Here is a 15,251-nt window from a genome sequence, read left to right as displayed (position 1 = left end):
ACCGAACCAGACGTACAGAAGTGATGACTTCTGCCCTTCGTTTCCACTTCCTCCAAATCAAAAGAGTCCTCAATCAAAGACAGAAACCATTTGACATTGTAGCATTTAATGTCAAGTTTTATCAAAAAGAGCTGCGGACGTTGTTAGTCGTTGTGAAAAAATGGTTAGGACGTTTACACTATTATATTGATCCTAGTATGAGCACCTAACAATCGACTCGGAAAAAAGTGTCACAGATATGGTCAATCCTCAAGTGGACTTTCTATGCTTCATGTCAAATCTATGACATGCGTGATTTGTTGGTCATGCAGAATCTTTACCTACGTGCATGTTGCATCGTTAACCCCACGAGTCAAGACTTTATATTACTTTCCTCCCGGATCACCTAATCAACTGTGCCTATATTCCAATTTACTCCGCTTTCTTCTCCGAAATTTACTCCGTTTTTCTCGATCCGTCCCACTTGGAAGAATAAACAAAGTCATTAGTGCTCTTTTTCACAAAAAGCATCGTCATTAGTCTCCAAAATTACCGGTAGAAATATATTTCACGCACAAGAACTGGACCCACTGAGACCCGCACCTTCCATGTGGGTCTTTGTATCCATTGTGTCTTAATTTGTATGCCTGGCTACAAGTCAAATAAATAGAAAACTTTAGTTAGTTATGCATAAAGTTGAGGGTGCTGATGTCCAAATTAAGTGAACACACCCCCCATCAATTACTTTCTGAATTGAATGAAAACATCAAAACCAACCAAGAAAAGAAGAGAGTGCAGATCAGTGGACTAATTAACCTTTTGCTTCCAGAACCCAGTCTCGTGCCTTCAGAACTCTTTTTATCACTATACAATTGCGTTCCGTTTCCTTCAAGGGACTTCAAGGACTGGTTGAGTTCAATTATTCTACAAAAACTGTGGAATAAAGAAGGCATTTTTCCACTTCTCCATGTCTTAAATCTGGGGATTAATGCTTGCTTCTTCTCGCAGCAGCCACAAAATCCTCCCAAGATATTCTATATATAAACACCCACCAAGCAACCAGCAGATACAAAACATCTCTCTATCCCACTGCTCCAGTCTAATAACTTCCTTCATAGACTCATTATATACTAGAGTCCTTCTCATGGCTCAACTCATCATCAATTCTTTGCTTCTTGTTCTGATACTACTCTTCATCCAGTTGTTCTCATCAGTGAATGCAGTCTACGACGTCACAGACTTTGGCGCTAAACCGGATGGTGAGACGGATTCGAGCAAGTCGTTCCTTAGTGCATGGGATGCCGCCTGCGGCTCGCCGGAGGCTGCGACCGTCCATGTACCTGTTGGCTTCTTCTTGGTGGGTCCGATCACCTTCAGTGGTCCCTGTCAGAGCAGCAAGATCACCATCCAGATCGACGGGACCATCGTCGCACCATCAAATTACGCCAATCTTGCAAAGGCTGGGAGTGGATGGCTTTGAGAAAGTCGAGGGTGTCTCGGTGTATGGCGGGACCATCGATGGCCGTGGCAAGTCTCTCTGGGCCTGCAAGGCTGGCGGTGGGAACTGCCCGGATGGCGCAACGGTGCGTGCTAACTGTTGGAGTTTTATTTTTAACATATATATATATATATATATATAATTTTTTAAATTTTAATTATTTAAAAATTTATTTTTTTTTTTTTTTTTTTTTCCTTCTTCTTTTGAAAAGATACAATTTTCGGAAAAACATGTTGGTTTACAAAAAAATATGATATTTCTGCAACATTTATCTCTTTAGAATTACAGTGCCTCTTCAATAATTTGAATAAAATCTGTAAATAGACTCTGTATTTGTTCGTTTTAAATTTATAATTTTTTTTATTATTTTTTTAATCAGTTATCTAAAATAAGTTTTTGGGTTAGTCTTCCTAATGGTTGTGCTCATCGGATCGAATCATATTTTAAAATAATGTTCCATATGTCATGATTCAAACAATATTTTTTAATTTTTTTAATTTTTTTTATAAAATCATCTCAAATCATATGAACAACAATAATAATTTTTAAGCATTATAAGTTTTCCAATGCTAGCATAGTAGAATGGTCTTTTTCTCTTCTCCTCTCCATCATTGCGATAACCTCAATTTACCATTTCTTTATACAGTCATTAGCCTTCCATGGCTCGAAGAACATTATGATCAGTGGGCTGTCATCGATTAACAGCGAGATGTTCCACATTGTGATCGATGACTGCCAAGGGGTGACTTTGCAAGGTGTCAAGATCACAGCTCCGAGAAACAGTCCAAACACCGACGGCATCCATGTCCAGGGATCCACCGACGTCACGATTACTGGGGCCGGCATCAAGACCGGCGATGATTGCATCTCGATCGGCCCCGGCACCATGAATATATGGATCGAGCAGGTCACCTGCGGTCCTGGCCATGGCATCAGGTAATTAAGGGAACATGCATGTATTGCATTACATGTTGCATGGTGCACGCACACATTTTGCATGTCATGCATGTATGCAAGCAGGATCATCAAAATTACTTTTGTTCCACACGTGTGAAAGTCTGACACGTGCGATGTTGGTGGCTGGCAGCATTGGGAGCCTGGGGAAGGAGTACGACGAGGAGGGGGTGGAGAACGTGACGGTGAAGACGACGGTGTTCACGGGAACGCAGAACGGGCTGCGGATAAAGACGTGGGGGAAGCCGAGCGAAGGGTTCGTGAAGGGAGTGGCGTTCGAACACGCTACGATGCAAAATGTCCAAAATCCCATCATCATTGACCAGAATTACTGCCCCGGCCAGAGTGGATGCCCTGACCAGGTAATGAAATTAAGTTCATTTGCAGGGGTAAATGCGTCATATTGGGGTGGGGCGGCTAACCTATCCCACCACCCTTCGTCTTCCACTATTCATGTGCGAGAATAACGTGAATAAAAAAATACGTGATAGTATAACGGCAAAACTAATAAAAATTTTTTGCACGGCATGAAAAAGTTGGTGCGATCCTGAGGTTGGGCTGGTGTGATTCACATGAATTAGTGAAGCGGAGAAAAAATCACCATATATACGTACTTGTACGAGGAATTTTTGCGTCAAAAATTCTTTGGGATCAACCTTGGTCTTGAGTATTTGTTTCAAGGCCTGACGTCATAAAACAGTGATGGTGCTTTGCACCAAGACCCAACCGGTGAATTGCACCAATTTCACGTACGATGGTAATCCCCACCAGATTTGGTCATACAGCATTACTTTCTTTATGCATGAATCTATGCACAATTAATGGTCACTTCGAGATCTATGTAACTAGATGAATAAAGAAGTTCGGATTGCTTTGAGATCTAGCAGTTCTTTCATGTGAAGGATACAACCCAAGCCCATGCGAGTGAGTGGCAACCTATATCATCTTTTGGGCTAAAACCAACTCACCACTCATATCCATGAGTCGAGTCTCCTAAAGTAGACAAAAACAGCACTGAAGGAGACTAAAGCAGTGAAATGGGCCAAGTTAGTAAAGCCCAATTTTATACTTGGGTTGCGCTGTTGTTGATGATTTCCTGGTTGGGCTTCAAGTTAGCTTACAAGGCTATTCATCATGCATCAGACCTTAGGGCGTAATGGGTCATCGACCAAGATTGAGTAGACTATAACAAGAGCTAGGTGCAGGAACTTGTAAAAATAATTTTTCAATTAAAATTAGAAGTTTGTTTTACTATGAATTTTCAAGCTTTCATTTTCTTTTGTTTTGAATAGAATTCTGGCGTGAAGATAAGTCAAGTGACATACAGTGATATCCAAGGATCATCTGCATCACAAGTGGCTATGAACTTTGACTGCAGTGCAAGCAATCCATGTAATGGAATTGAGCTGCAAGACATCAAGCTCACCTATGGGGACCAACAAGCAAAATCATTTTGTAGTCATGCTGATGGCACTGTCTCTGGTTTTGTTGTGCCACCGAGTTGTTTATGATCATTTGAGTCATAAAATTATCGAAATTAAGATTCAGTAGCACGATATGGTTATTTGATGTGCAAAACCTTAGAATAACCGGATAGGATAAATACATTGTGAACTTGATCTATTTCACCTATGAAAGAGCAAAAAAAAAAAAAAAAAACTTGGACCTATATATAGTCCAAGTCACTTGTACAATACTTGTAGTGCATGCCAAGTCTCAATAAACATAGTGAAGCTTTGAAAATGTACTTCTGTTACTATGCCTTGCAATTCGTGGCAGAATAACAGAAAAGTCCAGAGATAATAGAAGGGTGAAGAGAACAACACAGAAATACAGACTTCTCTCTGGTTCTTACTCATGCTGCAGACCATCTCCAACGGGTTGGTCTCTGTAAATGCTTGGATCTTTTCATGCAGAAATGTAGTGGAAATTTGTTTTTGATGGTGATGGAGAGGGAACCCACACCCCCAAAACAGGGGAACAGAATGCGTGGAAGTATGGAGCTTCCGTTGGCGCGGTAATTAAAAAAAAAAAAAAAAGCTAGGATTATTTATCAGCCACAAAAATTTTTCTTTTTGTAAAGCGTGTGATGTATTAACTTTGAAACTGTGAAGCTACCATCCCAAGCTCAACCTCCCTGGTTTTAGCAAGCCATGGGCAGCAAAGCATGGAAACTTATCTGATCATTATGAATGTTTCTAATTTTTAATAACATCTCGTTCCCACAATTCCATTTTGTTTGATTTTATTGACCAGTTAATCCAACTAGAAATCCTACAAAGTGGCGGCAGATAATATTGTACTAACCGTAGCTTGTGCTAGGGATCTGAAGTTAGCCATTATGTTTTCTCTTGAAGGTAGGTTGGCGATTAATTATATGCTAAAGAGCAGTAGGTTTCAACCCCTCCAAAACCATCATTCTCAGTTGTACCTAAGATAATGGCCCTACTTTGGCCACCCGAATCTTTGATTGAGTTTTTTTTTTTTTTTTTGTCAAAATGGAATAGTGATGCTGCAACAGCTGCTGTTAGTCTTTGAATCACAATTTAATAATAACTACCGCTATGATTAAGTCCGGATTGTAACATGTGGACGACACATTTGTGAAGCCTTGCTGATACAAAATTTGGGTTCAATTTATGAAAGATAATGACCCTTTTTCTTATTTTTCTCTTTTTTACATAAATAATTAAGGACCTTTCCATTTAAGCCTGTACATAAAAGATAGGATGCAGGGGAGGCCCTGAAACTGCCACCTGTAAGTGATAGGGGCTAAATATGGGGATTAAACACCTCTCTTGGATAACCAATTTGGTGCGAGAAAATGGAGTCTTTGTAATCCTTTTGACCATTCTAGCTCGCCCTTTGCCTAATCATTATTTCTCCGTTGCAAGAGATGCGTCTCGGTGGCAGATGGGAAAAGAGAAAAAGTCTTGCAAGCAAACAACGAGCATAAATATCGTGATATTTTGACCAATATAAAGTTAGCTATAATATATAATTATTGTCCATTCTCTATATCTCTACATCAATGATAAATGGACAAAATTATTGGAACAAGGCATTTATCTAATAAATAAGAAGCCATTCGGTAACTTGAGTGATGTTAGTAGATATATGTATATATAAGGACACGTAAGTTAGACAAGGGGACACATACACTTGATGCATCAAAATAATTAGGAGAAGATCAAAAATTGAGCAATCATTATATGATATTCAAATATTGTATAACGGCTGTTCTTTTTTTTTTTTGGATGAAGTATAATGGCTAATATTCATGGACTATTTTGCTACGAAGTCTAAGAAATCTAATACATATCCATTGAACAATCATTATACATATTCCAAATATCCAATATTTAGCTTAGCTTAAATCAAAGAATAGAATCACTTGATGTCCCTTAAATGTCTATTATTTTTACAAAAAAAATGATATTTGCTTGAAAAATCAATAATTAAGCAAAATTTTTATATGAAGTCCATTTGATATAATTAATAAAAGTAAGGTGCTGGTTTACGAGCACGTCACCATCAAGGCTCTACCGTGACAGAACTTCTTACCCTCGCTCCGCGCCTCTCACAAGTCATAATGTGCTACATATACAGCCAAACAAGACCGTAGAAGTCTTGCATCAAAAAAAAAAAAAACAAACATGCCCATGGAAGTCCACATACAATTGCCGCCTCACAAAGACGTAACACCGTTCCAGCACTGATGACGCCCAAAAAAAAAAAAAAAGGGTAAGAAGTCAAGGCCATCCTTGATGATGAGATCATGCTGACAGGAAGTAGAAGGCCTTATGTGAGCATTAGAGGTCACGGAGGGATTTTTTCTAAAAATATTATTTTTTTAATATTTATTTTCAAATCTGCTCTCTTTCTATTTTTTTTTCAAAAATACGCTACTTGGAGTGAGTTGATAGGGACACGACGAAACCACGTATTGTGGTTTAATATGTGATTTCAAATTTAACATGCAATTTCAAAAAACATGATCTACCATAACAAAAAATTTAAAATTTAAAATTTATTTTAAATTTAAAACTAAAACCATATATTGAATATACAGTTTTAATTTTTATTCAAAATATTTTTTTTCTTTTCATTTCTAGGAGTGCATCTCTTTTTTTTTTTTTTTTTTTTTTTTTTTTTTTTTTTTTTTGCTTTTCATCTCTGACTTCGCACTAAAGGACAAGCAGGGATGGGGGCTTCGTCGGGACCAAGAAGGGAAGGGGGTGCTGGGCTACAGGGGCAGTAGAGTGCAGCACGGGGTCGGGGGTGCGGGTGCAGGGCCGGAGGAGAGCGGAGGGGATTGGGGGGATTTGCATTCGCGCAGAGCGGGGGAGGGGGGTGCGGACTTCGCCAGGGTTGGAGGGGGTAGAGGGGATGGGGGTGCCGGGGGCTGTAAGGTGCAGGCGCAGGGGTTGAGTGGGGGTTGCGGTGCGAGGGAATCGTAGGGGCAAGGGGGCCATAGACGAACAATGAGTGGGGGGGCCGTGGTGGGTGCGGCACCGACGGCAGCAGTTTGGATCTTGCGAGGGGAGAGAGAGACGGCCATGGCAGCAAAGAGAAATAGATGTGGAGCCCAAAAGGACAATGCAGAGGAGCAATGGCCAGGCGGAGGAGTCACAGATGGTGTGCTAGAGGGGGGTGGGTGCGGGTTGACCGCCGACAGATGAAGGTGGAGGACCAGCGGAGGGGTGGGAGGGAGTGGGAGGAAGGAAAGGGAGAAACAAAAAATATATAATAATAATAATAATAATAATAATAATAATAATAATAATAATAAAATATTATTATTTGATTAATAATAAAATATTATTATTTACTTAATAATAAAGTATTATTTGATTAATAATAAAATATCATTATTATTAGAAATAGAAATAGAAGGTATAATAATATTATTTTATTATAAAAATTTATGTTGAGGATCTTTTTTTGTAATTTAGAAATAGAAGGTATTTATGTAATATGATATTAATGTATTAAAAATAATAAAAATAATATATTAATAATATATTAATAATAAAATATTATTATTTGATTAATAAAAAATATTATTATTTGACGTGCCCATTACAATCAAAGATTTAAAATTTAAATTTATTTTTAAATTTAAAATTTAAATCGCATGTTGAACATGCGATTTTACTGAAATTGCATGTTCAAGATGCGATTTCATTCTTTTTTTTGTTCCTGCATCTCTTTTCTTTCATTCCCAGCTTCATACCAAAGGGCAAGCAGGAGCTGCAGGTGTGGGCTTCTCCAAGACCAAGGTAGGGGGGCCAAGCGGTAAGGGGTGGTGGGGTGCGATGCAAGAGGGCATGGGCACGGGCCGGAGGAGGGCAAAGCGGGTGGGGTAGGGGGTTGGTTTTGTGTTCGCACAGAGCGGCAATGGGCGCAGATAGCAAATTTATTATTATATAAAATTTTTATTTTAGTGATAAATATATTTATTAATTTTTAATAAAATATCATATTATTAATGCATTAATAGATTATTTCATCAATATAAATTTTATTTTATTAATATATTATTAATATATCATTTTTATTAATTTTAATATATTAATATCATATTACATAAATACCTTCTATTTCTAAATTTCAAAAATATCCTCAACATAAATTTTTATAATAAAATAATATTATTAATACCTTCTATTTTTATTTCTAATAATAATGATATTTTATTATTAATCAAATAATATATATTTTATTATTATTATTATTATTATTATTATTATTATTATTATATATACATACATACATACATACATACACACGTTTCGTTTCTTCCTTCCCTTCCTCCCACATCCCCCCCATCGATCCTTCACCTTCGTTTGCCGATGGTTGACCCGCACCCACTCCCCCTTCGGTGTGCCACCCACGGCACTTCCGTCCAGCCGTCGCTTCTCTGCACCATCCTTTCGAGCCCCATGTTCATTTCTCCCCATCGCCATGGCCGCCTCCCTCTCCCTCCATGAGGCCCAGGCCGCCGTCGTCGATGCTGCACCTGCCGCTGCCCCCCCACCTATTGTTCGTCCGTGATCCCCCACACCTCCTATGGCTCCCCCATGCCATACCCCCCCTCGACCCTTGTGCCCGCACCCTACAGCCCCCACTGCCCGATGCCCCCAAACCCCCAGTCCTGACGAAGCTTGCACCCACGCCCCTTGTTGCTCCCCGCGAACACAAAACTACCCCCTAACCCACTCCGCCCTCTCCTGACCCCTGCGCCCGCACTCGACAGTATCCCTCTCTGCGTCGCACCCCACCTCACCACCCCCACCATCCAGCCACCGCCCCAGCCGCCCAGTGCATGCCCCCCTCCTTCCCTCCATGATCCCAGTGAAGCCCCCACCCCCGCTTGTCCTTTGGTACGAAGTCGGGGATGAAAAAGAAGAGATGCACCCGTAGGAACCAAAAAAAAAAAGGAATGAAACCGCATCTTGAAGATGCGATTTCATTTGGAATAAAAATTGAAACTTCAAGTTGAAAAATGAAATTAAATTTAAATTTTAAATTTTTTGTTATGGTAGGTCATGTCACTTGAAATTGCCTATTGAACATATAGTTTTATATTCAAAATCGCATGTTCAATATGTGGTTTCACCGTATCCGTGCAAACTCAGCCCAAGTATTGTATTTTTGGAAATAAGATGAAAAGAGGGGTAGATTTGAAAATAAATATTAAAAAATAATATTTAAAAAAAAAATCGATCATGGTGTATGGTAGAATATTTCAAAGTCTGAACCAGACTCCAGTGAGGAACACCAAGCCTCTTATTTATCAGGGTTGAATTCCTGCAAGCCATCAGGCTCGAACCAAACATCAAAAGTAGCTTAAACTAGGTCCAAGGTAGAGTCCTAAGGCAAAGCATCCAACAGTGCAACAAGTGACCATCAGAATATTTCGATATTAGAATAACCATCATCACATACTTGTTGGGTGCCAGAAAGAATACAAGAGATTTATGCAAAAGAATATGACTTTCTATTGAAAGATAGAGGGAAGATATCATAGGAAAGGCCCCAACTCATGCTTCACATCATACCAGGGGCTCTATTGCCTCCTATTTATAGTTACAAAAGATGACTCTAGAATCTAACCACCATGAATGCAAAAATGGCTCTCAGAGTTACAATATGACTCTTAATGTTCTAGAACCTGATAAATGTGTCTCTTGGCTTTCCTAAGATGACATTTGGAATTCCCAAGTTTCTTGAATTTCTTAAGACTATTAATTAATACTAGATTCTAGAATTACAAATTAATATCTTTAACACCCCCTCTTAATTTGTAATTCCCAAAGTATCTCTGGCTTGCTGAAACTTTTCAATCATGATTGCCTTGATGAAGACATCTGCAAGTTACTTGTTGGTGCTGACAAACACTAGTTGAATATCTCTTTTCTCAACAAGTCTCTGATGAAATGAAAGTGAATCTCGATATGCTTGGTCCTGTTATGAAACACAAGATTCTTTATCATAGCTATTGCAGACATATTGTCACACCGAATAATTGTCGAACTTTTTTCTTCATGAAAAATATCTGAAAAGTTCCTCTTAAGCCATACAGCCTTACAAGCTACATCAGTAGCTGAAATATATTCTACTTCAGTAGATGAAAGTGCCACTACCATTTGCTTCTTGAAAGATCAAGATATTGCTTTTGTTCCTAGGCAAAATATGTAGCCTAATGTACTTTTGCGATCATCAAAAGAACCAGCCTAATCACTGTCAAAATATCTAATCAACCTGTTATCCTCCTCTTTTTCATACTTTAGGCACAAACTTTTAGTGCCTTGTAGATAACGAAGAATCCTTTTTGTAGCCGCATAATGAAGTTTGCTTGGTTGAATCATAAATCTGGATAAGAGACTAATCGAAAAAATAATATCCAGCTTTGTATGTGTGACATAAATGAGTGAACCAACTAAACTTCTATAAGTTGTGGCATCAACTTTTTGAGCACCATCATGAAGTTGAAATTTCTTATTTTTAGCCAAACGACTGGCCATCGGCTTGCAATTTCCCATATGAAACTTCTTGAGCAAATCTTCAATATACTTCTATTGTGATATGCAAATTTTTTCATTCGACTGAGTAACTTGGATGCCAAGAAAATAATGCATAAGTCCAAGATCAGTCATTTCAAATTCCTTCATCATTGCTCTTTTGAATTCTTCCATTATGATGTCGGTGTAGATCAAATCATCAACATATAAGCAAAAGATTAAGAAATCCTTACCTTGCAATTTTATGTATAATGAAGTCTCGCTAGGGCTCCTTCGAAAATAATTTTAGTGAAAATAGCCATCAATTCTGGTGTTCCATGCATGCGGAGCTTGCTTTAGGCCATATAATGCCTTCCGAAGCCGATACATCTTATTTTCTTTTTCTTGTATAATATAGCCTTCAGGCTGCTCCACATAAATTTCTTCTTCAAGTTCACCATTCAGAAAAGCCGATTTTACATCAAGCTGGTAAACCGACAATTTCATTTGAATTGCAACAGCAAGAACCATTCTCACTATTTCTATACGAACAATAGATGCAAATGTCCATGTAAAGTCTATATCAGGTTGCTGAGTATAACCTTTTGCAACTAGACGAGCTTTGTGCTTATCGATTGAGTCATTTTTTTTGAACTTTGTCTTATAGATCCATTTGACCTTGATAACATCTTTGCCTTCTGAGAGATCAACAAGCTCCCATGTGCAATTTCTTTCGATAGTGATTATTTCTTCATCTATGAATTTTAGCCAAATCTCATCTTTTCTTGCTTTTTTAAAATCCTGTGGTTCACATGAAAAGAAGGCAACATTACAAGATTCATAGATCTCATGTAAGCTGCACACCTTTTTTGGGATGAAATAGAATCTGTGATGATTTGACTTGAAATGTCTTCCCTTAATGCTCTCATTGGGCTTGGTTGATGCTCAGTTTTCTCTTGATTTGCTTCTGTCTCCATAAGCTCATATCTTCTTGCACTTTCAAGAGGATTGGCCTCCCATTATTATGCTACAAGTTCATCAAAGAATACATCTCGAGAAACAATAAGTTGATTTTTTGTAGGATTCAGAAGGCGATAGCCTTTAGACTCATCACTATATCCAATAAAGATATGCTTTTTTTCTTTTTGATCAAATTTATCTCTATTTTGAGATGGAATAAGAGAATAAGCTATGCAGTCAAAGACTTTAAGATGATTTACCTCAGGCTTTTGCCTATGCCAAGCTTCATAAGGAGTTTTGTTCAGCATTGCTTTTGTTGGAGATCTATTTAGGATATAAACAGCTGTATTAATAGCTTTAACCCAAAAATTATTTGGCAAGCCTTTGCATTCATCATGCATCTAGCCATCTCTACAATTGTGTAATTCTTGCACTTAGCAACTCCATTTTATTCTGGTGTGCAGCGGATAGTGAGTTGTCTCTCGATGCCTTTCTCTTTGCAGTAGTTCATGAAGGTTCCAAAGGTGAATTCTCCTCCACGATCTATTCTTAGAGTCTTGATTTGATGATTGCTTTGCCGCTCTACAAAAGCTTTGAACTGGAAGAAGAAAGAGAATGCCTCTGACTTTTGCTCAAGAAAGAATACCCACATCTTCTTGGTATAATCATCAACAAAGAGAAGAAAAAATCTTTTTTGATTAAAAGAAGGGGTTCTAATAAGGCCATAAAGATCAACGTGCACTAGCTCTAGCGGAGCTTGTGGCCTCCAAGCCCTCTTGGAAATGGAAGCCGATGCAGTTTTCCATAAACACAACCTTCACATAAGTGACTTTCTTTGTTTATTGATGGAAGCCCAATTACCATATTTTTATTTTTCAACAACTTCAAGCCTTTATAGTTGAGCTGATCATATCTCAAATGCCATAAGTAAGAATCATCAAGATTTTCTCCTTTTAAGACAATATTTTGGTCAGTTGACATGATAAGAGAAAAAATCTTGTTTGAAGTCATTTTGATCTTAGCAATAACAATATCTTTCTTCTTATCAAGAATTGTGCATTCGCCATTCTCAAAAGAAACCAAATAACCATTTTGCACCAATTGTCTAATACTAAGGAAATTTTGAGCAATACCAGAAACATATAAAACATCATGAATTAATTTTTTTATACCTCCTTTGGTGTAAACTGCTACCACACCTCTGCCTTCAACTTATTATAGTTTGCCATCTCTAAGCTTGATTTGAGAAGAAGCCGGCTTAGTTGGACAAAGAGCTTTTGGTTTCCTATCATGTGATTGCTGCATCTAATGTCTAGATATCAAGTATCTTGTGATTCTTATTGTGTACTCATGCAAGAGTAAAAACAACTGATCACCATAATTTTCTTTAGAAAAATTTGCTTCATTAGGTTGCCTTTTATTCTTTATACTAACAATCCCTCTCAGAAAGATTTGGAATTTTGCATCTTGTACATTTAAAATGATAATTTCTTGATTCATGCCCAAACTTCTTGCAAATAAAACATTAAGATAAGGAATTACCATTTCTTGGGTTACTGTTTATGCCTATCTTTTTGCCTTGAGCTTCCAAAAAATTTGGCTTCCATTTTTTTTGGTTGATCTTTCCTTTGAGAAGACTCCTTGTTGCTGTCTTGCTCACTCTTCTTTGCATCAATTGTAAGCTTGGCTTGAAAAGCTTGCTCCAGAAGCTAAGAGGCGAACCTGTTCATTCTTTCCTCATGTGCTTTAAGAGAGCCCATTAGTTCATGCAAGGAGAAAAGAGATAAATCCTTTGATTCTTCAATTGCTGCAACTACATGCTCAAATTTAGCTGGCAACTCTTAAAATTTTTTAGACAATTTTGCATTCTGGAATAATATCTCCATAGCTTCTAATTTGATTGATGATACAAGCAACTCCAGAAAGAAATATTGTAACAATTTCATTTTGCTTCATTTCAAGATTATCAAACTCCCTCCACAAAGATTGAAGCTTGATACAAGTTATTCTATCGGAGCCTTGAAAATCCTTTTTTTAAATTTTTCATGCATCTTTAGCTTTAGTTGCACCCATAATTCTAGGAAAGTTGGACTTGCTTACCCCTTGCTGGATGAAGAGTAAGGCCTTCGCATTCTTCTTTTTGCACTCCCTATACTCCTTTTGCTTTGCTTGATTCTATGCCCCGAAAGCTTCTGGAGTACTTGCTGGTTCTTCATAGTCTCCTTCCACCAAGTCCTAGAGATCTTGTGATATGAAGAGCATCCTCATTTGGATGCTCCATAGTCATAGTTTTCTCCTTCAAAGATAGGAGCTAAAGTTTGGGTATAATTGAAGGTGGTATTGCTGGTGCTTGCTGCCATAGGGCTTATAAGACTTGTTTGTGGATTTTGGAGGGCTTAGTATGCAAATATGAGGCAAGAGAGAAGATGGCTCTAATACCAAATTTGTTGGGTGCTAGAAAGAATACAAGAGATTATGCGAAAGAATATGACTTTCTACTGAAAGAGAGAGGAAAGATATGATAGGAAAGGCTCCAACTCTTGCTTCACATCTTACCAGGGGCTCTATGGCCTCCTATTTATAGATACAAAAAATGACTCTTGAATCTGACCACTATGAATGCAAAAGTGGCTCTCAAGAGTTACAAAATGACTCTTAATATTCTAGAACCTGATAAATGTGTCTCTTGACTTTCTCAAGATGATATTTAGAATTCCCAAATCTCTTGAATTTCTCAAAGACTATTAATTAATACTAGGTTCTAGAATTACAAATTAATATCTTTAACAATACTGACAATTGTTACTACATTGTCAAAAGGCTTTTTTTCTAAAATCACCAACTCGGTGACAATTACATAGTTTGTAATCTTTTGAGAAGCTTGGAACTTAATTTTTGATTTTTTTTTTTAAAATCTATGGCATCCGTAATGCTTGTAGGTGTCTCAAAGCCTATGGATTCTCTTTATGTATCCCCTATTTTACAAGTTAATGAGAATTATTTTTTGTGTACTATCTTGCTTCTTTTTCCTTGTCCGATGGATTCTACACAAGCCTTTATAGATTATGGGGGATAAGGCCATAGTTGATGGAGTCCATGGTTGCGCCATACTTCATGGCATCAATTGGTGGATTTCTTGGTATATAAAAATATTGGATTTGATTCATAATATGATCTAATTATCAATTAATCAGATTTAACTCTTTGGATCAGCCATATATCATGAATCAATTATAGTAAGCCTAATTAATTAAAGAGTCCTACTCCTGATAAGACTTAAATCGAAAGTTTCACCCTAATTTGGATTAAGTCTTCTCATGGAACAAGATAAGTACAGATATAAATAGAGGTGGCCTGATCTATTTTCTCCAACTTTCAGAAGGGTGTAATGATTATCATCGATCGTCCGTGTTAAGGAGGAGGATGAGGAGAGAGAAGATCAGCCACCAGCGAAGAAAGATTGAATACTTTGTGGACTACGTAATCATCATATTGGCAAGATGACGACGGAAGGTATAGTTTACTTATGATTTTGATTTTTGCATAAATATCAGAGTACGATCTAGATATAAAGGAATTAAATTATCTAACATGTGGTATCAGAGCCCCAGTTTCATGCTTCATATTCATGTAAAAATTTATGAATTATTTTTAAAATATTAAAATTATTTTTTTATATTTTTCAAAATAAAATAAGATTTAAAAAATTAAATAATATTTTTTTAATTTCCTGAAACATATATTAAAAAAAGGGGGGTTTTGGGATGGCCGCGGACACCCACCCGTGCCATCCGACGAATGGGGTAGCGACCGTGGCCGCTGCCATGCCAACGACGGCGGTGGGTCGCCGGCGG

The 15,251-nt window shown here is 37.7% G+C and overlaps 1 protein-coding gene across 1 annotated transcript; it reads left to right on the top strand.

Moving 5' to 3' along the window:
• Positions 1-984: 984 nt before the first annotated feature.
• LOC105035836 (polygalacturonase-like) lies at positions 985-4,172 on the top strand. Its single transcript, XM_073250747.1, is given in 5 exon segments — positions 985-1,452; positions 1,454-1,562; positions 2,124-2,413; positions 2,565-2,793; positions 3,724-4,172. Coding segments are annotated over 5 exon segments (1,176 nt in total). The 5' UTR covers positions 985-1,123; the 3' UTR covers positions 3,943-4,172.
• The last annotated feature ends 11,079 nt before the right edge of the window (positions 4,173-15,251 follow it).

The sequence above is a fragment of the Elaeis guineensis genome, chromosome 1 (assembly GCF_000442705.2).
Source record: "Elaeis guineensis isolate ETL-2024a chromosome 1, EG11, whole genome shotgun sequence".
NCBI lineage: Eukaryota > Viridiplantae > Streptophyta > Magnoliopsida > Arecales > Arecaceae > Elaeis > Elaeis guineensis.
The sequence above is the reverse complement of the archived record's forward strand: the minus strand, read 5'-3'. Positions and strand labels throughout refer to the sequence as shown.